This window comes from Choristoneura fumiferana, chromosome 18 (genome assembly GCF_025370935.1).
Source record: "Choristoneura fumiferana chromosome 18, NRCan_CFum_1, whole genome shotgun sequence".
NCBI lineage: Eukaryota > Metazoa > Arthropoda > Insecta > Lepidoptera > Tortricidae > Choristoneura > Choristoneura fumiferana.
Window position 1 is genome coordinate 23,139,462 of NC_133489.1, and position 26,123 is coordinate 23,165,584.

General features: G+C 41.7%; 1 protein-coding gene across 1 annotated transcript in view; it reads right to left on the reverse strand.

The window, feature by feature from the left end:
• Positions 1-494: 494 nt before the first annotated feature.
• The window catches only part of LOC141437656 (cell adhesion molecule Dscam2-like), a 222,385-nt gene continuing 196,756 nt past the window's right edge, over positions 495-26,123 (reverse strand). The window contains exons 10-38 of the mRNA XM_074101109.1: positions 25,824-25,977; positions 24,262-24,413; positions 23,878-23,968; positions 23,579-23,745; positions 23,313-23,458; positions 22,255-22,390; positions 20,464-20,583; positions 19,757-19,933; positions 19,039-19,183; positions 18,497-18,645; positions 18,182-18,401; positions 17,332-17,477; positions 16,734-16,902; positions 16,083-16,231; positions 15,796-15,942; positions 15,077-15,229; positions 12,396-12,525; positions 11,866-12,044; positions 11,510-11,689; positions 10,696-10,884; positions 10,161-10,349; positions 9,219-9,364; positions 8,066-8,207; positions 7,394-7,544; positions 6,403-6,551; positions 5,779-5,922; positions 4,726-4,869; positions 4,115-4,191; positions 495-546 (exon numbers count right to left, since the gene is read on the reverse strand). Coding sequence (XP_073957210.1) covers positions 4,121-4,191; positions 4,726-4,869; positions 5,779-5,922; positions 6,403-6,551; positions 7,394-7,544; positions 8,066-8,207; positions 9,219-9,364; positions 10,161-10,349; positions 10,696-10,884; positions 11,510-11,689; positions 11,866-12,044; positions 12,396-12,525; positions 15,077-15,229; positions 15,796-15,942; positions 16,083-16,231; positions 16,734-16,902; positions 17,332-17,477; positions 18,182-18,401; positions 18,497-18,645; positions 19,039-19,183; positions 19,757-19,933; positions 20,464-20,583; positions 22,255-22,390; positions 23,313-23,458; positions 23,579-23,745; positions 23,878-23,968; positions 24,262-24,413; positions 25,824-25,977 — 4,235 coding nt within the window. The 3' untranslated portion in view covers positions 495-546; positions 4,115-4,120. The remainder of the gene's footprint in view (positions 547-4,114; positions 4,192-4,725; positions 4,870-5,778; positions 5,923-6,402; positions 6,552-7,393; positions 7,545-8,065; positions 8,208-9,218; positions 9,365-10,160; positions 10,350-10,695; positions 10,885-11,509; positions 11,690-11,865; positions 12,045-12,395; positions 12,526-15,076; positions 15,230-15,795; positions 15,943-16,082; positions 16,232-16,733; positions 16,903-17,331; positions 17,478-18,181; positions 18,402-18,496; positions 18,646-19,038; positions 19,184-19,756; positions 19,934-20,463; positions 20,584-22,254; positions 22,391-23,312; positions 23,459-23,578; positions 23,746-23,877; positions 23,969-24,261; positions 24,414-25,823; positions 25,978-26,123) is intronic.

The following is a 26,123-nucleotide window of genomic DNA, read 5'->3' on the forward strand; positions in this document are numbered from 1 at the left end:
TGAGACCGAATAATCAGAACCACCTCTCAATAAAATCTCTTGAACTCACTACCTGAGATTCTCGTAATACTTTTACTTTTAATTTTGTCAAATTAGGCCTGTTATTTTTTGTGTTCAATATTTAATTAAAAAATTGTTAAAACGTCTTATTGTTTTACTCAAAGAATAACTTACTAGGCCTCCTTTAAGGTCAAACCTCCCCTCAAGAGGTCTGCCCTTGACACCACCCAGCACCGATTCGGACTTTTTACATCGGTTCTGGGTGCATCGGTAAGCACGTGTTCGTAAATTCATTTGACTGTACATATGGCGAGTTCATAATCTGACGAAATCAGGAATATGACGAGTTAGGAATATGACCAGTTAGGAAAGTGTCGTATCAGGAAATATGGCCAATTAGGAATTAACGAATCGAAAACTTGGTAAAGAAGGTTTATTGAAAAGGTTGGTTGATTGGTTGGTTAATACATACTTGTCAATAAGTGAGGATATATGGCAGGCACGGGCGTATAGACGGAATGGCCATCACTCCCGTTCAGACCGCCGCTGTGGACAATAATGTGAAGTAGGCAATCTGTAGAAACACTAAAAAATAGGCAAGTATTTAGATCCTAGCTTTTCTACTCTGTTATTAATTCTAGTCGTCATAGTTTGACCCAATGGTCTCATTAAATGGCGTAAGACCCTCACGCTCAGAGGACCTCGGACCTTAACCCTGCCAAAATAATAGGAGATACTACAGTAAGCAAAATAGTGAGGGTACAGTTTCTTTTTTGCGCCAAGGTCCTAGGTTATGCCACAGGTCTCACCTTTTAACTTCTTCTAGTCTTTACGGGCCTTTAGGGTTGTTTCGAATGGTAAATTGTCTGTAACACGACCCGATTTATTGCTAATGGATACAGCTTAGGTCGGTATGCGGTGGCGGGCGAGAGACTACTGGTGTAATTAGGTACAGACTGTATAGCTGGCGCGTGTTAGCCATATCGCAGGCTAAGCAATCCTGCGAGGCTACTGCGAAAATTCGAAAAATCGAAGTTCGTGTTGTTCCGTCTCTGACACTTATACTGTTATTTAATACGAGAGTGAGAGCGACGGTACAATACGAACTTCGATTTTCGAAAATTTGGAGTAGGCCCTCTGTATCGCTACACATTTGACACTTCAATGCAGAGAACAATCGGCATGTCTAGAGACTCTGGAGTATGTCGAAGGATTGTAATCAGTCAATCAGTGTCCATGAGTGTACCTGTTATTCTCAATCTGCGATTATCGGTCATACCAGACCAGATAGTTTCACAGACATAATTCCATATCCCATCTTCCCATCATTATATGTACATGAACAAAAAGCTACTTGAGTAAATAGTATGAGCCTGTGGCGCTATTAAGCGACCAGCAGCGCTGCCGCATCATCCTGCCACTATTATACTTCTAAGTCTCTCTATCTGTGCACCACAGTTTGAACCGACCAATCAACGCTCACGCGCGCCTGGCGGTCGACGTTGATTGGCCGGTTACGACAAGATGGCCTGTGACACTGAGTAGAATTTTCTCAGGTTTTTCTTCTTCTACGACTCGCGGCCGTGGCACATTGTTTGTAAAATAGATACTGTAATCCGAACTGGTGAAAGGGAATAAACGTCTTTACCTGGTGCGTGTGTGTATCATTACTAAAGACTCCAAAAGCCTATTGGAAATAGGCCTAACTTGACTATACATATATATAATCTAATCTAGAAAAGCATTTAGATATCTTAAGTTTATTAATGCTAATAGTGTTGTCACTAGTAAACAAAATAATATAATTATTATTCAACAAAATAAAACAATGTAAACATTATTTTGTGATCTAATTGTGTTTAATTTCGTCAGTGCCAGCTACTGATATGAGGGGTCACGTTGTGCTGCTAAAAGACCTGGCCATGATATGCCGATGCGACCGCCAATTTTGAGTTAGGCTCGTAAGACCCAATTTCTTGATATGTGCTTTTTCACCAAAGTGGACTTTCCGTAAAATGTACACAAGTAACACTCCCAAAGTCACACTTGTCCAGTTGAGGCACATTCTCGATCCTTCATTATTTCCATCTTAACCACTAAATACACAAAGTGGCTTACTCTATCTTTTTATTTAGTGAGTTTTTATAATAGTCCCTAGCTAGAGTTTATTCATGATTTGAGAAAGTGCACCTTCTGACAAAAATTTTACTTACTTTATCTTCACAATGTGCTCTATCTGAGAAAATACAGTATTTGAGAAGGTGTATTGTAAGTGTACTTTTAGACATGTACCTACCTTCCAAGAAAGTGATCCTTCTAAAAAGTGCACCTTTAGAATAAGTGTACATTTCAGGAAGGTGAGTTTTTACAAGCCTGACCCATCGCATTACTTACTTACCTTTAGAAGTTTAAACGGTTTTCAGTGAGAAACAACTCACCCGAGCGGATCTAATCTTCAGTTTACACATTGTCTAATCTGTGGTCGCTTTCACATTGGGTCACTAGCGGGAGGTTTTAACGCATTCAGTATCTCTTGCCCACTATTTTGCTAACTTTTAGTCGCGGATGTTTGCAACCGTTACCCGGAGTTCTGCGATCCGGTCGCGGTCGTGTATTGCCATCGCCGCCTCTAGTTGCGGTCGTCAACACCGGAATGCTAAGCTAAGTTTAGATCTACAGAAAAAATCCAAGTTGCATTACATTGCGGCGCTCGATTGAACACTTCAAACTCGTTTGCTTTACGGCTTCGTAATGTAATACAGCCTGCGCCACTTTCCTTGCAGGTCTAAGGGCTTACATACGCTAGCTGACGCGGGTTTCCACGGAATGAGGGCTATCGCGTATGAATTCGCCACTAGAGGCTCTAGTGTAGCGTGAGGTGTCCGAAATGTCAAATCTCATAGTTTTTGGGTGAGCTACGCGGGTTAATTTATAATTAGAGTAATCTTGTGAATATTTGCAATACCTATCTGAAATATTTATGGCAAATATGCGTTTCGGGTCAATGAAGTCTGTGTTTTGAGACAGTTTTGTCTTTCGGAAACCTTTGTCCTCCCTTTTTCCAAACAAAACGGGGACTATGCAACACTGTGGCATGCTCGATATTTTTATAGTACGGTTTTAAGGTGTATAAATATGATTTGAATCTAAACTTTGTTTTCACGCTCGTAATAACAGACTTTGAAGCCATACTTAAAAACCTCACGCAACAGTGCGCCATCTAGTGAGACAAAAAACAATAGCCCGCATTGGTGACGCCTATTGAAAAATAGACTGAGCAGCGCTAACAAACGCGTGTCACGCGCGACGGATTTTACTTACACCCACGCCCGCCAGCTAGCATGGTGGCGGTCGACACTGCCGCGCTGCTAGCAACCCTAGCGACCTGATGTAAAGGTGCGGCCACATGCAGTCGCTTGACGCTCGTTTCCAGCGTCAAATCTGGTCACGTGATATAGCGAAAAACCTCTTCACTTTCGGAAAAAAAACACTTATTTTTTCATTCACTCCACTTTCTTTTATTTGTAAATAGTACTGCCGCGACTGCCACTAAAGGAGGTTAAGAAATTAGCTTCCAAGACCAGAAAAATTCCTACAAGCAGCCATCTTGACGCTGCTGTTCGACGCGGCGACTTGACGCAGCAGGGCTACTACGAAACTCAAAACTCGAAGTTCGTGTCGTGCTGTCCCTCTGACACTTATACTGTTTAATACGAGAGCGAGAGGGACGGTACGATACGAACTTCGTGTTTCGAGTTTCGTAGTAGCCCTGCTGCTTTTTTGTGTCGCGGGAAATTAAAAATAGAGCCACGTGACCAGATTTATCGCTTGACACACGGGCATCGAGCAATTTGTGGCTGCACCGTAAGCCGAGTTTAGACTTGCAAGAAAAATTCTGCAAGTTGCATTACATTGCGGCGCTGGATTGAACAATACAAATTCGTTGGGTTTACGGCCTCGCAATGTAATGCGACTTGCACGATTTTTCTTGCAAGTCTAAACTTGGCTTTAAAGGCAACGTGAGTAGCAGTGATCACAGTGTAGGTATAATACAGTGAGGGTACAGCCGTGTGGTGCGGCGGGTGCTGGGTGGGGGGGGAGGGCAGGGAGGTACCTGAGTCTACCTGCTGGTCGTGCGCGCGGCGCTGCGCCGGCCCGACCCGTACACGCTGCCCGGCGAGCCTCCCGACCCTGAGGAATCAGATCTCATTCATAAATGGGTTTTAACCTCCGTATCTTTCCGTTTCTAAAATCGCTGGCTTTGCACGCGTAAATCATTAGGTCCGGCAGTTAAATTTAAATATTGGGATTTTGCTGACATCGTAACCTTTATTTACTTACATTTAATTAAATTGTCTCTGCCTCTGTACCTGTAAGATGGTTATGTACGGGAACAATGTACCTATCTAACTTAAAGCACCCTTGTCATTTCTGTGTTCTGGTGGGTAGCTAAATTATTGGAAATTAAGTACATAAAAAAACTACAAATTCAAATTACAAACGCGTGTCAAAGTTAAAGATAAATAAAAAAAATCATTCACAGAACCAGTAGGTAATGACGAATCCTGCTTTTGACTTTAATTATTAACTTCAACTTACTTAATAGTAGACTTTGTACAAAATATCTCAAAGTTTGTCAACTGTATTTTTTGTGCAATAATTACACACATTATAGTAAGTATGTCAAATATTGTGGTAGAATTAAAAATGAGTACGCTATGATACCTTTGGTAGTAGTGTTGGCAGCACTAGCACTGTCGCTGTTGTCGTCGGAGTCAGTGTGCGCGTCCCGCCAGCCGGCGCCCGCGCAGGCCGCGCGCATGCGGTGCCGCGCCTCCACTGTCGAGCATTTAGACAGGCTCGACTCATCTGCGCAGACGGGCCGGTCTGAGTCCCCAATATAGGGGCAAGGGACTACCAGCCAATCGGGTTATGGGGGGTTTTGCTGTGCTGCTGCCAGCCAGGGTTATGGGGTCAATTTTGAGGGGCTGCTGATGCAGCGGGGTGAGATGGCTTGTTACAGTGGCTTTTAAACTATTTACAAACACGAGCTCATTGGTAGTTTAGTTTTCGTCCATGTACTTAATAAGAAACAATCTTTGATTGTACGGAACTAGATTGTTTATGTTTTCATAAAAAATTAGCACGTTGAGTCTTACTGATTCGCCATTTCTGGTTTTAGTAAGTATGTACTTTATTCCGAGTGATGTATCAGTTCAAAATAGTGTTGCCACTGTAACAGCCAAAAAGTTGTTTTGTAAGACGTTAAGTACATCGATTTTGCGATTTACGTACAAAAGCTTAGTTTTAAAATGAAAATCAATAAGTACATTTAAAAAATCTACCTTTTTAATTTGATTGACACTGTATTGTATATCGGTATGCCACCAATCATCTTACACGTATCATTTTGACCATTTTGCCCTTTTACGGCTTGTTCCCAATTCCATAGATTCTCATTTTTACAGATTCCCGACTGATCGGATTCCCACTCGACAGATTCCCAACTCATTTTACCTTCGCACGTAACGAAGGCTAATATAACGAGTGAAGCGAGGAGAGTGGTAAGGAAGAACTAGTTATGACCATAAAGTGCGCGAACCGAGTGATTGAAGCGAACGTGCCGCGACACCGGTCAGCGAAGCGCCACAACCACGAATCTATATAAAATGGGAATATTTAAAATGAGAACCCGTAGAACGGGACAAACCCTGTTGTCTCACCAATATGGCGGCCCACTCGCACCAGTTCCAACGGCTGGTTGTTCTTTTGTCTCACCATAGCGGTAGTGTTCGCAGGTGCGGTGGCGGCGGCGGTGCGGCGGCGCTGCGTCGTCGTCGCGGCGCGCCAGCGTGCGGAACTGCAGGGAATGCGCCGCCGACACGCCGAACGTTGCGTACGGACTGATCTCGTACAGCTCTGCTGGAAAAGGACCATTGGCTCAGTCGCATGAGCACTTTTTAAGTTTTCACAGATGTAAGTCACGTCTTCCTACATTCAGAATTTAGAAGGAACCATACAGAACTGTGACAAGGTCTCCAGAATAAAAGCAACGGACAGTTGTCCTAGGCCCTCGTGGGTTTGTGTTCGTTGAAAGTTGCAACATGGTTGAAATGTTTGGGATATAGACGTATTATGTTGTATTTTGAACTGCATGGAGTTTGATCAAAGCATGATACGTGTTCAGTTCGAACTGAACACGCAATGACACTGACGCAATTTTCCACCCGGCTATCTACCCATGAAAATTAAACTTTCAGAACAGGAGAGAACTTTTTTTTTATATCTATCATAATATATACTCGGTAACTATGACGTTTTGGCTAAGAACTACTTTGTGAGCAGCAGAAAAGTATGCGAGGCATTGAACTATGATTATATGAAGATGTCAGTACTCCTTACCAGAAGAATCATCATTGGACTTCTCATTATTTATAGAGGATGAAGAGTAGAGCTTCTGCCCCTCTCGCAGCTTCTCTCGCTCTGCCTCGTTGCTTTCGCTCAGCTTGCGGTCGTCACGCATGTAGTGGTCGCTTGATATGCAGAAGAATCTGGAAATGTGTTAGCATCTTAGCTGTACACTTGAACCAACTGAATCGTGACCCGCGGTGGGACCTGTTCGTGGAAAAGTCATAGTGACATTGCATTGCTTGACAAGGGAATTTATTATAACACTTACTGTGAGAACGTTCTACGGTAGGTCAGGAATCAGATAATTTGACTGTACTGGTGGTGATTGAAGACATTGTGATTTCAAAGTTCAATATTGTCAGAAATGGCCACCAATTCTATTGACACATAACTAAGAACTACCTCGATTAAACTGGCTTTTAGCTCAAATTGCACATCTGTTTGGATGTCATGATGCGACAGACAAAAACACGCATACAGGGATCAAATCAAACTACTTCAAAAAGGCGAATCTACTGCGTTAGGTGACCGTAGATCTGTTTAAAAAATATATTGTCACTAGGAAAAAAGCTGGTATCTAAAAAATCGATGATCTTACTGAGTGAACTTAATGTATATTGTTTTAAGGGTCAAATTTGTTGACGTATTTATTTGAGATACGAGATTTTTTCAAAGTAGTGACAATATACCGCGACAAGGGTTTCTCAACAGAGGTTTTCCTAATCGGTGGTATGTAGATTTTTTTGGCATTCATAAATGCTTTGTGTATCCTAAGTTGAACAAAAATATTTTGACTTTGACTTATAAAATATCCTCCTTTTTGCGTCGGGGGTAAAAGCATCGAAATGGGAACCGAAACGGGTCAGGAGCGGGTCGGGCCATGCGCGGTTGCCCCGTGATGTGATGTGATGTGATGTGATGTCGGCCCGACCCGAGCTGCGCGTGCTCTACCGTTGCGGCCGCGGCTGTGGCTGTGACTGACTTGCGCTTGCCGTGCACGACGCAGACGATGGCGGCCACGGTGACGACGATGACGACGCCGCTCGCCGCGCACGACAGCACCACCGTGCGCAGCGACGCGCGCCGCTCGCCACCGGACAGCGGCGCCATCGGCTTTATGGGCGGGATGCGGCCTGAACCAAAACAATTAGTAGGCTGAACAAACAATGTATTGAGCGTATGTCCGAGCCGTGGGTAAAATGTTTCCTGCGGCGCTCTCTTCTTGGCCATTGCCAAGGAAGATTGGTGGTTGCACCATTATAATATTTATGATGTTTCCGAAAGCGCTGGAAGGATTGACATGTAAAAGAACCCTTTGCAGCCTATTTACAGAATTTTTTTTTTGATTTTGGCACTGCATCTGTCTTGCACAGTTCTGATGCAAGCATAGCCTTAGAATATTAGCATATTTATTTTAACGGTAGCCCGTTAGAATAAACATTGGAAATAAATTATTGGAAAATATCACCATCATCATATCCGTAAGATATCCACTATAGCCTCGTTAATAGACCTCCAATTGCTTCGATTGGAAACAGCCTGCATCCACCGTGAATGGCTTTAACCAGGTCATCCGTCCATTTTGTTGGTTTGCTTGCCTTGGACATTGGAAATTAAAGAATTGGAGAAGCACGGAAGAAAGCAATATTGCTACCTCCAGCTAAGGTGTGCGTGTCTGCCAGCAGTGTGACTCGCTCCGTACCAGCGTCGTTGACGGCTTCTATGGCCAGCTCGTACCACGTGGCCGGGGATAGGTCACCCAAGACGTGGCTGGCTGAGCTCAGGTTGTCTCCGACCTGAGAATGGCAAAACAAAAGCCAAAGTTAAAAAGTGTACCTGTCCATCTTTAAAATTATACCCACTAACAAAGTTTCAGGGTAAACTCTTCGCTTATCATCATCCCAGCCTATATACGTCCCACTGCTGGGCACAGGCCTCCTCTCAGAATGAGAGGACTTGGGCCGTAGTTCCCACGCGGGCCCAGTGCGGATTGAGAACTTCACACACACCATTGAATTGCTTTGCAGGTTAGTGCCTTCACCGTAAAACTCGTGGTAAATTTCAAATGTAATTCCGCACATGAATTTCGAAAAACTCAGAGGTGCAAGCCGGGGTTTGGACCCACGATCCCCTGAGAGACCATAGGTCACACCACTCTGCCACCACGGTTTCATTGGCACTGCAACGAGCTAATTCGCTTGGCTATGTAGATGACTGTCGTATATCTCGTATGTCTCTATATATCTCTTCATTTCTGATTCGACCCCGTAGACACCCCTAGCATAGCCCTCTTCATATCTCACTGGAGCACTCAGAGACTATTTATAAGGCCTATGGCAGTGTTTTTCAACCTTTTTCATGACACGACCCCTTTAGTATGAAGAAATATTTCGCGACCCTCCTACCCGTTGCTTTTTTTTCATGTATTTTATTTTATGTCAAATATTATTACTTACTTTACATTTTCTTAATAAATATTTTAAAGCTAACTTTTTTTACTGAAGTATTATTCCCAGCAACTAGGGGCCTCGCGACCCCTCTAAAGAGGCTTCGCGACCCCCCAGGGCACCCACAGGTTGAAAAACACTGGCCTATAGTGAAGCACGTCTCGGATCCATGTCATCACTGGCAATAAACACTGGTTGAAGACTTTCTTCATAAAAGTAACAAGTACTACTAACTGTTTTTACACCAAATAATTTTTTATTCTACTCTATTCAACTATGCAATAATCGCTAAGGATTTACGAGATAATGCAGATACTTTGGTTTATTTTGGGGGAGGCCTATGGCCAACGATGTAGTTACTTTGATCCAGTGTTCAGTGCCAGCTCTCCGGTAGGACACCCGGAAGCCGAGTATGGGGCAGCCGCCGTCGCGCCACGCGTAGAAATTGATCTTGATCGCCGTCGCGTTCATGTACACGTGGTCTTCTGGCTTCGGTGGTTTGGGTCCTGGACAAAAACACAAGTACTTAAAGCATTGAATTTAATTTTTAGGGTTGCGTACCTCAAAAGGAAAAACCGAAACCTTAAAAGAAAATAAATAAATTTATTTACAACAGAAGACGCAACAATATATTTAGAACAACACACACAATATATTTAACACAACAACACAACAAACAAACTACACAACAATACAAACAACGAACAAAACAAACAATATATTTTTTGTCCGTTTGTCTGTCAAAAAAGGGGTGTTATAATTTATAATGTTTGTGTGTGGTATCATTCTCTCTCAAATGGATGGACCGATTTGAATGCAGGTTTTTTTAATTGAAAGCGAATTTCTTTGCGGTGATTCTTAGCTACTTAAAATAAAATAAATGAATGAAAATCGTATTTCGGTCACCGAATTAGCGTAATGTTGCCCTCTCCTAACCTTGTGGTTGCCATATATGGAAAATTGTCCTGTTAATAATCCTGACATCACTCTAAACTCTAAGAGTCCTGACATTCTTGAAAATCATGGCAAATGGTCAAAAATCCAGACATATCAGAACAAATCCTGATGTATTGCAAACTTAGCCTTGCTTAGCCTTGGTGAGGTTAGGTTAGGTTTTCTCCTGGTGTCTATTCGTTCGCCCAGGGCATCCGAAAAACGGCGAGAGAGAATACTGGTGGGTTTTTAGTAGGTAGGTTAAGAGGTAGGAGAGTCCCACATAACTGCCGCGGCGTCCCCACGGCGCGGTCGTATACGTAACGCTTCCCACTGTTAAAAAAAAGGTAATGTTGGTATTTCACTTACTTCCACCTCTCGTAGATGCCGTCAGCACGTCACAAGGAGGTCCTATGGAGATCTTGTTCCGTGCTTGGATCTTAGCGTTGTATGTGGACCCACACTTCAGCATGTCCATCGTGTAGGACGTGACTTCTGGCGACAGTTCCACAGTGAGCCAATCGGTATCTGATGCTTCTTTGTATTGGAGGATGTAGCCTGCAAAAGTGCAAGAAGATTTCCTATAATTATGTAACGAATTTGATATTTTAGGATTGCCAGACAGGGGTTGAAATCGCATCTTCCATAGTTACGCGTTAGGAGCATTAGGCATTCCAACTTGATTAACGTGAATGCGACCGAATGACCGAAAATTATTAAGGTTATAATTTTCAACCATACGCCAATATTATAGTGGCGTATGATACCATGGTGTTTTATTGAAATAAATAGATTTAGCCGGTGCTGCGGCTGCTGATGGAGGCCGTCGCGAGTACTGCCTTCTGGTGAAATGATTTCATGTTCAGTTCCGGGGAACTATGCCGCAGATCGTGCGGGATATTACCTAGCAGCGGGGAGCCGGTGGGGGGCGGCGGCAGCCAGTGCAGGCGCGCGCTGCCGGCCGTGGTGTACTGCAGCGTGAGTGCAGGCGCGGCGGGGGCCAGTACCGCCACCACCTCGTATGTGACGGCGTCCTCCCCCAGCAGGTTGCTGGCCGTGCACGTGAAGTTGCCCGATGACTGCTCGTTCACTTCTGCAAATAAGGGTTGGGAGACTTGTCATTAACCATAAACCTTGCTTACCCGTGGCTTTACGCGATAGCTTAAACGTCTTTGATACAAATGTGTGTTTATGCAGATCGTCTACGTTTACACTGTAAGAACAGTAAGCAGTAAGAATACACACAAACCCAACATCACCACCACCACCACACTGCCGACCTACTACATTGATGACTGGTGAGACTTTTCATATTGAGCTGTTTTCAAATTATCTTTTAATTATTATGTTCATGGCACTGAATATTTGGAGAAGAACTAGAGCCTACGATAAAGAGTTTGTTCAACAGTGGATATCTTTCAGTCTTCCAGATATAGACAACAAGCACAGAGAGAACATTTTTCAAATTAAACAATAAGCGGTATTATCGCTCCAGAGCGATACTTCTTAGCGGAACGACGTAAGGAATGTAGCAGGCGTAAAGCCCTGTCAACACTGCGATTCTTTTCCGCGCGAATTACATCCCGCGCTTTACATACAATTTATTTGCGATTATTTTCCACCAGTGCAGATACTCGTATAGGATTCAATGTGTTACAGAATTGTAAGAAAAAACCGCGCGAAAAAAATTGGCAGTGCGGACAGGGCCCAAGTCCTACCTCTGATATGCAGATGCCCCCGTGGCGTGACCTGGTAGTACGCGTGGTGCGTGACGGGCGCGCGCGCGTGCGTCCAGCGCGAGCGCGGCGCCGGCAGCCCCACGCACGAGCACGCCAGCAGCGCCGCCTGCCCCAAGCCGCGCACCACCCGCCCGCCGAACGACGCGATGCGCGCGGGAACTGCCGACACCAGGCCATACGTTAATCACGTCTCACAATAGGTTATAGTGTCCTAAAGATCTAATAAGTCGCATCGTGTTGGCAACCGACGCTATCGGTTGAAAAGCGAGCCATCTGTCGACCTGAATGAAAGCTTAAAACCTGAACCTTGAACCTGAAAATAAAATGGAACTTACTCCTGGCGCTAGGTCCCTGTCCAACCACGAGGGTCGACTCTCCCTCTCCTGACCCAGTGGTGGCGGAAACCCAGAACTCGTACAGCTGGTTCTCATGTAGGTTACGGACGGGGAACATCAGCTCTAGCTCGGACTTCGACTTGTCCACCGTCACTGTGAAGGTTGAGTGTTTGCCCAGTCTGACAAAGAGAATTTTTAAAACATAAATAAGGGAGTTCTACATTAAGGTCTTTCTCACAAGGGCGCACGGAAGCGAGTGGTCAACATTTAATAACTTAACCTGTCAATGGCAATGGGCAGGCCATAGTATCACGGAAAACAGATGGCCGTTGGGGTCGAAAAGTTCTCGAACGGAAATAGCGGATCGGCAAGCGCAGCTTAGGTCGTCCACCAAAGAGATGGATGACATAGACATAGTAAAAGCCGCCAACAGTTGATGCAGGCCGCTTCCAACTGAAGCAACTGGAGGTTTATTATGGGGTATATGCAACAGTGGACAACTTTACAATGCTAGTAAACCATAGTCCTACCTTCCCGCTTCTCTGTTGTAGACAGTGTAGTGCGAGATGACGCCGTTTGGATGGAGCGGGGGCAGCCAGCTAACCAGCACGGAGTCGCTCGAATACGGGAGAGCTTTTATCTTCTGAGGGGCAGATGGTACTGAAACATAGTTATTGTGATCAATCCAGATAAACGAGAAATTATAAACAAACCAGTCATGAAAAAATAACTCGTATCCTAAGTTCCAATGAAGCTAACAATAATTTTGACCCATGAACAAGAAAGTTAAGAAGAGATAACCTACACCTCATTGGCCAAGGCGCCAACAGCACCAAAGGCAACTAGGTAAGTAGGTAATTATTATTAATTTACTGATCAATACAAAATAAAATTTATTGTTCTCCGTTAGTACGTACTTAAGTATATCTGAGCCAAAAAACTAAAGAACGTAATGGCGAGCATACAAGTTATGTTTAATCACGGACATAAAGGAAATAAACATCCCTATCCATCTATGTCATACCTAGCAGACACTGCTCAAGGAAAAAAACATTTTATTATGAGGCAGTATCGCGTTGCTGTTTTTTTTTTTTTTATTATGACAAGGAGGAAAACGAACGATTTTTTGTATTTTTTTTTCTGTAATTGTATAATAGAGTTTTTAAGTATTTTATTTGTAATTATATTATTATAAAAAATGACTTCCTGCCAAGTTTCTTGCGGCGCATTCTTTTTGGCAATGATGGTCTTTCCGAAAGCGCTGGTAGTTTAAAAAATGACGTGTAAAAAGTGCCCATTGCGGCCTATTTGGGTAATTATTTGAGGTGTAAGAGAAATGTTACAGAAATAAAAACACACATTTTGATGTGGTCTGTTTTATTTTGAACATAAGGATAGGTACCGATAATATGCTTTATATTATAAGAGATCGATAAAGTTTATTTTGGTTAAAAAAAGCAAAAATCCAATTTTAACGGTAACGAAAATGAGCATCGAGACCACGAAAAAGAACATTTTGTTTATTTTAAAATCTTATAATTGTACTATTTGAATGAAAATCCGATCATAATGAGAAAACGAATAAGCATTATTTAATTAATCAGGTATCAACAGAAATAGACAATCGATATCTATATAAAAAAAAAAATTAAAACTTGACCACGAAAATGACGACTTCAAATTGTCATTTTTGTAACCTTTTAAATACTATCTAGAAATTACTTAATTAAAGTAAGATTAATAACTTCAACTCACAAACCAAAACAGTTTTCAATACCTTCCCCCGTGCAGGTCTACGGTAAACTAGAACGAAATTATGTTACAACGAAACAACACAACAAAAATGCTCCTCTAAATGACGAAGTTTTCTTTTAATATTTAGATATATACATTTCACACGTACATTCAGGGCAAAATAATTCTTGAACCTCTCGCCAGTTAACAAAATTGGCGACGCACTGGTCATAATTCCTATAACCACACCTGGAGCAAATGTTGTTGACGGTCAACCATTCTTCGTTTAAATCAATTAAATCAATAACGGCATAAACGATTACACTGTAAAAAGCAGAAAATTCTATAAAAAGTGTTCTGTATTTTTTCTACTTGTAGGGAAAATCATCTTTTCGTGGTCTTTAATCAGTTTCGTGGCCCATAGGACCACGAAAATGATGACCACGAAATTGAAAAGCTCTTACTTTCGCGGCTCTGCAGTAAATATCCTAAAGGTTTGAAGCAAATGAAATCAATATTGAATAACTTAACTGCAAATGACACAGCACCAGTAAAACATTATATACCAAGTCGCAACCGTAACGAAAATGACGCTCGATCTTTGACGCAAATCTAACTGAACCTTTATTACATTAATTATAGATAAATAATTATGACTTGCGATAAACATTATACGTTATATTGACGCAGTCTTATTTTCAAAGTTGCTTATAGTTAAAAAGGATTTACAGGAGTTTGACCTCTTTTTTTTGTTTAAAATATACTTAATAAGTGTGGCTACGAAAATGATGGTGTATTTTGGAACAACGGGAAATGTAGAAAAAAATAGTCTTATCAATGTCGTAATTTTTTTATGTTTGCATGCATGGTATATCATATTATGAACATTCAATCCATGTTTTAAACAGCAAGTTTTTCTATACCTTGTATTTTTTACAATACTACAAAGTAATCAGGGATAATCCGAACCTGACCACGTAACTGACTTTTGTGCAGAAAATTTAAGTTATTGTGGAAAAAAAGATAAAATAGAATAAAATGTATTTACCACAAGTTTCAGTGATAATATCCTAAGCAACTTAAAAACAATAGTAACCCATTTACTGAATAAATCATTTGAATTTGAATTTGAATTTGAACAAGTGGACGTCTGATGGGAAATGAACACCATGCCCATGAGCACCAACTGTTACTCACGGAGAGTCATTGGTCCGTTGCCAGCCTTTTGAGACAGTATAAGCCTTTTTCTTGAAAGCCCGATTTCATAGTTGTCAGGAAGCCATACTGACGGAAGTTGATTCCACAATTTCACTGTACGTGGCAGGAAGTGACGTCGATGAAATTTAGACTTTCGGCGGGAGGTGCGATGGTGGAATTTCGCAGCAGGTAGCAGATCAAATAATTCTTTGGAGCTATCTCTAATTTAGGAAAAAACTAAACTGTTTTTGGCATTCCAAGGGGATAGAGTCTGTCGTACCATCTTCTTCGGTCATGCAGTAGACCGGCGGGCTGCGGCGGCCATCACCGGCGTTGGTGAACGCAAGCACTTGCACCGAGTAGTTGGTGTACTTGTGCAGCGTGTGCAGATACGTGTCTGTCGTCGTCACGCGCTTCACCTCGCCCACGTCCGCTGAAACGGAAAACATTTCACTTATAAGGTAAAGATTATGATTGATCGATATCGTGAAGTCGGTGATTTAAGCTGCCAAATACTCTGGAATGTAAATTTAGCAGATGATGGTATGCGTTACCTTTTGATACCAAGATATTTTTCACACACGTCAGTGCTGCCTCTGTTAAGTTACTCGTATGCATAGTTGGCTGCTAAATTGACGAGAGACCTAAAAGTCCAGTCATTTAAATAATTGATGATTAAAGAGCTCTTTTGCGGGTATCCATATCAATGAACCTACGCCCTCGATTCCCAAGCGCCCTTCATAGATACGAGTGGCAGAAAAGGAGTCCTTTGTCTAGCTCTAGGATGCCTACTGTTTTTACGCCACAGGCGTCGTAAAAGGCGACTAAGGGACCTGATGAGAAAGCGCCCTCTATTGCCAACTATAATAATAATAATAAAAGTCATCATGAAGGTTCTATTCCTCAACTGGTGACTACGACCACTCTGAAAAAATGTAGTAAGTAGAGACTTAAAAGAAAGGTACTGCAATGGAGTGGAACTTGAAATCTAGAACATACCGTGGTCGCTGGTGAGGGGCGAGTACATGACTTTGTACCCTTGTATGAGACCACCGTGTTGTCCCAGAGGCGGTGGACTCCACACCACCTTCATACTTGAGGATGATAGCGGCGAACACGCCACACGCGTCGGGTGAGATTCAGGAACTGTAGGCGACATTTGAATTTACTAAAGAGTCTTTTAAATAAAAATAACCAACAGCACACTGCAGCACAATACCAGAATTGGAAACCTTCCAATATTAAAAGCCCTGGCATCCATATACAACACGTGGTGACAATCTGACCTCCCTCCAAGGTGGTGGCGGCGACTGGCGGGGAGGGCGGGCCGGCGGCGACGCCGTTGAACGCGCGCACGCGCACCTCGTAGCGCGTGAACTTGCGCAGCGCCGACAGGCTGAGCTCTGTTGCTGACCAGCCGTTCACGGTCAGCGTCCTGGACAACATAAACTAGGTTAGGACATTTTGTTACTTTTGTTTTAAAACTGGTTGTTTATCAATGAACCTATCGAAATTATTTTTTGGTTGGTACTTCAATTTTGGTCCTACCTACTTAAAAGAAACAGTACAAAACATGACACCCCCAAATAAATTATTTCAAGTCGGTTCTGTTCCCTTTGTTAAAAATATTTGCATTTGCATTGACAACACAATATATATTATTATCACATTCGGCAAAACTAGGTTCCGGAAATAACGCTATGAAAGGACTAAGGCTAAGGATATTTATTATTAATGAATTGGTGTTTGCACAAAATAAGTAATATTACTGGACGATCGTTCGTACTTAGTTAACATTTTGGTAGAACCACTATTTGGTGCGATTTCAATTCTATATGGTGCAGCCAAGCAGTATAATTTCTAGAACCAATGACGGAAATGATGAAAACAGACCATTGCGCGTTGGACGGCTGCTCCGACAATCCTAATTGAATTACCTAGTGGAGTTCCTGAGAGGCCCACCGCCCGGGCTAATCTCTGTGCAAGACACGGTGTAGCCGAGCAGCTCCCCGTGCCAAGCCTCGCGCGGCGGCGGCCGCCACGCCACGTGCAGCTCGCCCGGCCCGCCCGCTGTCACGTGCACGTTCGATGGCGGCTCTGACGGAGCTATAGATGAAGTGTATCTTGAACTGATCGATTATCATTGGAAGCTATTGAGATAGGTTTTAATTTGAGATCTTACTGCGTTTAGTGGGTATTTCAATGACCAGGATTAAAAAGACCAAATCATTGGGGTTTGCAATGCCATTATCATGTTTTTTTTCAAGTAACTTTCATTGCAATGCTATTAAAACTGTTTTCCATGGCAAACAAGTGGACTTCGTTGTTATGCCCAAGTGATAAGTATAAGATAACCCAAGCCACAACTCTTTGTTGCTCACCAAAAGAAGAGAAGCTTCCCCAAATAATAGTAAAATGCATAAAATAATAAATACTTGCTATCTTCTTCTAATGAAAAAAAAGTTCAAGGAACACTGTGTCTCTAGTAAAGGATCAGAGGAAGAAGATGATGCCAGTAAAGTATTAAATACGTACCTTCTTCTTGTGTCTTAACAACTACGGGCTCTGTGTAGGTGCTCCGATCAATTTGATTGACCGCAGCGAGCCGGATCATATAGGCAGTGTGTGGCTTTAAACCACTCAACAGCGCTTCGTAGTGGATGTCTCCCTTTTTTGTTAGCCTGAGAAATTAAAGTTAAAATTGGTACAAATAAGTCCGTCAATTGGCATCATAAGGACAGAAACTGCACGATTTTGTTACAATGGCTCTTTTCTCTCACAAGTTGACAGAAGTAGACCGGGTCTTTTTATCAGAGTATCTCACGATACGGACTGCTAAGACCAAAATATATCGCTTGCGTCTGCGTTGCATTTCCTAAACGCTACAATTTTACCGTATCTAAATCTAGGGTGAATAAAAATTTACTAGATAGGTACCTTAGTGTGTTTAAATGATTTCTTGCGCTACTATTTATATTTAATGAATTGTCCTGGACATCTAAATAGTGAATACCCTGCGTCTGTGTTCCCTGATCGCTACAATCTGGCCGTCTTCAAATCTAGGCTGAATGGTCATTTATTGGGCAAGCGTGCTCCATCTTAGCCCACATCTTCGTTAACCATCAGGCGTGATTGTGGTCAAACGCTGGCTTTATCCTACTAATATTATTAATGTGCAAGTTTGTGAAGATGTTTGGATTTTTGTTACTCAATCACGTCTAAACCGCTAAACCGATTTAGATGAAATATCGGTATAAAGATAGTTTTTATCCCGGAAATTTTCACAGTTCCCGCAGGATAGCAATAAAAGAATAGTCGCGGGCAATAGGCTGGTATAAAAATAAAATCTTAAACTAGTATGTAACAGATGAGTTCAATTACTAACGCAATTTGATTCTGCTGGGAGCTCCCATGCACGGATACATTGACAGTGACAGCGGCATGCCACTGGTCGACGCGCACGGCGCCCACCGCGCTCAGAGTGCAGTGCTGCACTGTGTAGGCCATCAGCGGCGAGTTGCCGTCGAAGCCCTGGCTCCAGGAGAGACGCACTGCACGGCTCAGGATCTCCGTCACTGACAGTGAGTGGGGCGAGTCGGGTTTCTCTAAAAACGTATTGGAGTGTTTATCAAATATGTCAAGGGTCAGAAAAACAACGAATATGATATCTATCAGAATGTGGAGGTCCCCGGAAACTTACCTTGGACGGAAAGATAAATATAATGGTCGCTGTGGCCGTACGCATTGACGGCTTGGCACTTGTAGACACCAGAGTCCTGTCTGTCGGCTCTGCTGACATATAACTGGGACCTTAAACCACTATCAGTCTTTGCTTCGGAGACACTTAGCCTGGAAACAAATGAGCATATTTATTTTGTTTATATTATGCCAAATTCAGACAGGACAATTGACAGGTGTAATATCGCTAAATGGCCAGGTCAAGTCAGGTTGATCTTACAGTCTTGCTTGCGATTGACTCATTTCGTTATTTTAAACAATCATAAAAGGAAAATTTGTTAAAGTTGTCAAAACAGACCTGTTCATTATTAGCAATTACTTCACTCAACGAAATCTATAATCTTGAAGATTTTGCACCCTATAGCCGCAGGAGATGCAGATTAAAATTCCGCCTTAAGCAGCCATTTTATTTTATTTTAACGTCCCTTTGTTGGGCACACCTCTCTCAATGAATGACAAAGGCTTGGCAGTTGTTCCCACACGGACCCAGGATCTACATCTTACCTATAAGTATTAAGATCTAGATGGTTCATGTTGTGCGACCACTGCACGCGGATGGGGTTGTCTCCGCGCACGTCGCAGAGCAGCGTCGCGGGCGCATCGCGGCGCGCCGTCATGTTGTGTGACGTCAACTCGAACCGCGCTGGCTCTGGAAGACGACAATTGAACATAGTAAAATCTTGCATTATCATGATAGATAAGGATAAGAATTTACCTAATAATTTTAACTCTGTACCTGATCAACATCATTTTTAAAGAGGTCACCAAATATATCTACGTCAACTTCAAAAACAGTTACAGGGGTGTGAAATGACGAAATGGCATTCGAAATGGTTAATGTAAATATAATAACTGCAGTGCAGTGTCGTCCAGTAACTGCAGTGCACTGATAAGGAATCCTTATAGGATAAGTTTGTTGTCCATCCATTCGCGATCAAGACCCTTTTTCTCGGGAGAGTATTTCATCATCATCATCATGTCAGCAGAAAGACGTCCACTGCTGGACATAGGCCTCCCCCAAGGATCTCCACTCAGACCGGTCTTGTGCTTTCCGCATCCACCGCGATCCCGCGATCTTAACCAGGTCGTTTGCTCCATCTTGTTGGATGATGAGTATTTAACGTAGCGAAACTTTGTCCATGCCCCAGGGGGCCCTCCTTTCTTCGGTTGTTCGTATGCCACTCGTTGAGTGTATAAAGCATTATGCTTACTATGCACTTACCGTTGATATCAACCTTAATGGTCTTAGACAGCGGCGACCCGACGCCGTTCTCGGCTTTGCACAAATACTGCCCCTCGTCGTAGGGCAGCGCCGACTCTATCCACAGAGTCCCATTGGAGTAGAACTGGAAGCGCCCGCCGAGGTTCACTATGGGGATGAAATCTGAAGACGCAGCTCCTGTGAATAAAACGTTGATTGCATTGATGTTGCATCAAAATTGGCAATCAGTGTGTTTTGACTCTAATCCAGTTTTGGCCAGAGAGTCTTTTTGCTCTAAAGTCTAAATAATAATAACAATGAAGTCGGTTAAAAAAAAGATACCAAAGTGTCGACCTAGGTATTTTTAAAATAAAACCATGGTCTTAACTTGAACGTACAATAAAGTTTTATCAGATGTATCCTCGGTCTCTAGAAAGGGACATATTAGTCGGTAAAGATCACAAGAAGCCATTCGCTGCAGGTAGAATAAAATTGATTATCGTACAACTGTATTGAGAAAGTGTAAGGTTGCGTTTACACCAGAGATGTAAGTACGAGGATGCCGCTCAGCTGTTTCCTCTAGAGCTGCGTTGTGCGAGGATAGATAAATGAAATGTTTCTAGAAAAACACATTTCTCGCAACACATCCTCGCTCAACTCTGAAGGAAACGTAGCCTAATTCTAGCAGTGGACGTCTTCCGGCTGATATGATGATGATGATGACCTACCTCTCTGCTTCATCCACGTGACTTGTGGGCTGGGAGAGCCAGTCGTCTGGCAGTGCAGCGCCACGGATTCTCCCGCCAACACCGCCTCATCTTTCGGCTCTGTTATCCACTTTGGAGACACTGCAGCGTGCAAGGAAGGTGAGGGCGATACATAACATGAAAAAGAAGGAATGACAATAGACAGAACAGAATGTGGAGCGTTAAATTTTTAGTATATAAGACAACAGGTGTGACCCTTTGTAATATTAGAAGCTGTCAGAAGAGAAAATGATGAACCCAAGAGTTCTTTTTTGAACATGAAGAGTTCTTACCATAAAAAACAGAATTTTGTTGGAAAAAATCCAAACATCAAAGGTAACAGTCCTGGTATTGGACATGAGAATGCCTAGTTGACACCTGTCACCTCTATTGCTAATGCTATAAAAATTAAAGATGGCAACTACTGGGACAATGACCAGCACTCGGACGTCTACTTTAGTCGCAAATATACAAAAAAATCGTGGACCACTTTCACTTCAGATGGCTTCATTTGTATGAAAAACAATGCAGTAAAGAAAATTATCAATATTAATAATAACGTTGGTTTGGGATATACAAATATCCTAAACTTAAAGTACGAAACAAAATATTCAAGAGTTTTTTTTCTTTGGGACCTTCCCTAAGGGATCTCTTAAGACTAAAACAAATTATTTAAAGGAGTCCCCGGAAGGTTCCAAAGAAAAAAAACTGCTTTTTAAATATTTTGCTTTAATTTTAGTTCTATTTTTTCATGTACTTTTAATAGTTGTTATATTAATTATGATGACATATAAACAATCTATGACAACTTACGAGTATTAACATTACAAGAAAGAATTACCTGATCCTGCAGCTTGCAGCTTAAGAAATACTTAATACCAACGCAATAATAACAGTAAATAACAGGACAGTAGGTCTGTACATATTTTACATATGCAGATGCAGCCACCTATTTAGGTACTTATTATCACTAAGAAAACACTTACTGGCAGTGACTCAGACACTTTATGTGAAAGAAAGTAAGGAATATACATTCGACATTTTGATAAAGTTTGGGAAGCACGTCCTTAACATTAGTTGAAGAAAATATTAACCAAAGTTTGATTTACAATACCATCCAACAAGGATTGCTTGTAATTATTTTAAAAATTAATGTCGACATCCTCTATCCATTATTTTATTCCAAGTTTCTAGTTTTACAAGGCTTTTAAAGTTAATAACAGACAAATTACAAAATTAATTATCCTTCAACTTTAAGTAAAAACTTTCAGTCTTCCATTTAAACTTTACTATCATAATAAAATGTGTTTTATAAAATTACCCTTTCCTTTAGCCATCTGTAATCCATCGCTGAGCCAAACAAACATAAAGAAAAACTTTATAACCGGCATGTGATTACTTAAGAAAAAGGTGCATTTTGTGGAGGTGGACTTTAAAACAGTAAAAACAAATATGTTTTATGAACAATCTGACTCTAAAACTATACTCATAGGTAGCTTATTCAAGGATATGGTTTATCTAACAGACGTGTCGTTAGTACCCATTGCTAAAATCTAACAATGTAACTGCAAAATGGCACGTTGAACTAAAATGTAAAAAAATCACAGCGAAGAGTCAGCTTGCTCTAAACAAGGTGGGCGTGTTAAACTAAATGACAAGTGAACATCGCAACTTCTCATTACAAAACTCAGTGCTCGTTAAGCGTGAGGTGCTCATTGTGCTCGGATGCTCAGGTGCTGTGCTCATGTGAGGTGCTGTGCTCAAAAAGGGTACCTTTGACGACCAGCTCAGCCGTATAATTGACTTTAGCAGCAGAGTTGGACGCGACACAAGTGTAAAGACCGCTGTGCCGAGCGGATACTTCTTTGAATACGAGGTTGCTAAAGAAATCGGCGCCCCGCTCTTCCACCTATGCAAGTATAGCTATTGTAATTTGTTTGTAAATTAAATCGTTTTTGTATCTAAGTGTATCTAAGGTACAAGTAACGGATTTGTTGCCACACTTTAGCGGTCTTTGGGTACTAGCAATAAGAAATACAAAACTATTCGGCAAATTAGGGCCATTACTTCTGCTGCTTATTCTTGTTACTGATCTTAGCAACACTTTATTATACGTATACTACTGATTACACCTGCTAAGACAGTGAATCGCAGAGTTGAATCTGTCCTCAGTTACTTAAGTACTACCCTGTTACTCAGCACCGGTATTTATTTACTTGCTTACAATATTTAAAAGGAATCGAGATCTACTAAACTCTCTACTGCTTCAGCAGATGTAATCAAACCACCATTACAGTACGATGAGCAAGGAGCGGAATTTCTCATAGCAAAAATCAAACATCCAAGGGATTGAACATAAGTTTTATCGACTATTCCAGTTATCGATGTTATCGAATCGACTCTTCGCTTATTATCGCCTTGTATCATTATTCTGTAACATTTGACCTCTTTGATAAGCGACTTTCATCTCCATATTAAAATAAAATAAATCGCGTCAACGTCACATATTATTATGACATTTATGTCGCTTGAGTTTTTCTAAGTCATTCCCGTGTTATTAAAATGGTAATGGTTAATCCTAAAAGAAATACGATTGACAAGAGGATAAAAAAACCTCCCTTACTTATTTACAATGAAGATTCTTCAACGATATACTGCTCTAAATGTAAAGTTAATTTGAAGCAGCTCAAGCTCTTTATATTTAAATTGTAACTAACTTAAAAAGTGCTATTTTAAAACTACCTATTATTTTCGATAAAACTTATGTTCAATTCCTTTGACGTTTGATTTTTGCTATGAGAAATTCCGCTCCCTGACAATGAGCCACAAACCTGTAGAGACGAAGGAATGGGAACATTGTCCTTCAGCCAGGTGAAGTGCACCGGCATATCTCCTGACGTCACGCTACAGCTGACCTGAGCACGTTTGCCTTCTTGCAAGTTCGCAGAGAAAGAGAAAGGCTCTATTTCTGGAGGATCTGTGAAAATCAGAATTGTCTAAAATAGCAACGCTTTCGTTATGATTTTTGAGTCAACCTGGTTATTAACGTGATAAAATAAAATTATTTAAAGAAATTAACTGAAATAAATTAACTTACTACTGACGACCAGCTGTAGCTCTCGTCTCGCAATCTCGCCGTGTGGTCCTGTCACAGTGCAAGTATAAGCTCCGGCCAAAGCCGGTTCCACGCGAGACACACGTAGAGCACCTTCCATGTTGCTGTCCCACTCCACGGCGCTGCCATCCCGTTCCCACTTAACTGAACTGTTGGACAATATGGTTTTTTTATTCTCATAAGAAGGCTGCGCTTTTAAAGCAGAGAGATATTATACCGGAGAAAGAAAAATACCAATTGCACTATTAAAAGCGAGATAAGAGAAGCCAAAAGAGGTTTACCTGATGGGATATCCGGAGTAAGGACAGTACATCACCAACTCTCGGCCAGCCACGGCTCGTATGGGCCCCACTGATCGGACGTAAGGTGGCCCTGTAATAGATGGTCTATCTTAAAGCCAACGTTTTCGCATTAGGGTGTGTAATTGGGTGAAATGACAAAAAGTAAAAAAAAATGTTACAACATAACTTTAGAATGTCAGCAATTACTGATCTAATATCAAAGTCATCATCTCGGCCAGTTAAACGTTGGGCAGAAGGCTGCTCTCGGAATAAGAGGGCTTGGGCTATAATTTCCACGTAGGCCCAACCAATGTAAAAGTGTCATTAGGTGAGAAATCGCGTTACTGATCAGAAAAACTAAAACAGATAACATGTTTCACTGACCGTAAATGTTAAGCCTGGAGGTGTGTGATACTTCTCCAAGAGAGTTGGCAGCCCTGCAGGTGTAGAGGCCACCGTCGTCAGACCTGACCGCTGAGATGTTGAGGTAGCTCACCACATCGTTAGTCTTAGTCGCAAACTGTTCGACGCTGTAACTGATCAGAAAGTGACCGATTAGATGTAGACTGTCTTATCCAGGTAAACCCGAAATTTTTGTTGTTAACAAGAACAGAAGAATAAGTTCAAAGAGATACAAAGGCTCTATCCAATAGGCAACGGCTCGCTAAGTCCGGCAAAGTTACTCATGTCGTAGGCCCGACGGTGTACAACAAGGCCCGAAAAATTATGTACTTCAAGCTCCGTCGTTAGAATTTTTTTTAAAAAGCGACTGAAAAACTGACTTCTCGAGCACACATTCTACACTTTTGACGAGTTCCTTAAATTTCAGCTAAAGTCTGTTACTTTCTGAAAATTATTAAATTAATTTTAGGTTTTTAGAATATGGTAAGAATTTGACAAAATGACATATGTAATAATGATATTACCAATATTATAAAGGAGTATGAGTACACGTATTTATAGTCGAGGGCACATTGCTCGCAGGACTGATGCCTGATGGGGTCAGAAGGTTCTCGAATGGCGTCCGCGGACCGGGAGACGAGCTGTCAGTAGGCCTCCAACAAGATGGAGCGACGACCTGGTTAAGATCGCCGGATCGCGTTGGATGCGGAAAGCACAAGACCGGTCTGAGTGGAGAGCCTTGGAGGGGGGGGGGGCTATGTCCAGCAGTGGATGTCTTTCGGCTGACATGATGATGTTTTTGTGACGTGAGGTTTTAATCTTGGCGATGGGTGGTGGGTGCTACCGAGCTAGAAAACGGTTTTGTGTATTGCGCAAGTACACCTAAACTAAATAGTTTGCCAATGACGTTCTTAACTCAAAACAAAATATCGGTTTTCTTTTTCTTTCTCATTTTGAATTTTCAAGAAAACGAAGAAAACCGACGAGTCCCGAGTGACATTAACATTCTAGTATACTGCAGTTGTAGCATTGTAAATCTGGATTTATAACGTTTTAAACTTTCGTGATTCTCACTCATAAAAATCTAATCTAATCTAATCTGGATTTAAACACATATTTAAGTAAAATATATGAGCAGAGTTTATTCAATCACAACACAAGAAAAACAAGAGAGAATGACAATAAAAATCAATGTCATACAAATCTGTTTAAGAAACAGCAAGAATCGATAAGGTTTTGATTCCACGTAATAATGAAATCTACAACAAATATATTGTGGTTGGTGTGTAACCTTACTTTTGTCATTAATGATTGTGATGAAGATGACAGATGAGAAGTAAATTTGAAGGCTACAATGGACTTTGACGATGTGTACCTATGTTTTATAACATTAAAGGTCTAATCTAATCTAGTAAATGGGCTACGGACTTTGAATGTGTATAGTTTTATTACAAAGGTTAGATTGATTTCCCAAAATGTGATGATCTCAGCGTATATATGTGACTGTAAAGCCGTCAGTAAAAATTGAGGAAGCAGACTCTCACCGATGCCCTTTGGCCATAGTGTTGAGAGTCTGCCCGTCGAGCATCCACGTAAAATGGGGAGGAGGGGTTCCAGCGGCTGAGCACTTGAGGGTCACCACCTGGCCTGGTCTCAGGACTTGCTCTATGAAGGTGTACTGGAGTTCTGGCGCGGTATCTATAGACATAAATACGTCACAGATAAAAATATTCTGGAACTTAATGTTTCCCATGTAAGATAATAAGAAATGTTATTATATACGAGTAAAAATATATTAAGTACTGGCTGTAAGAATTTTAAAAAGCTATAATAATATACTAATC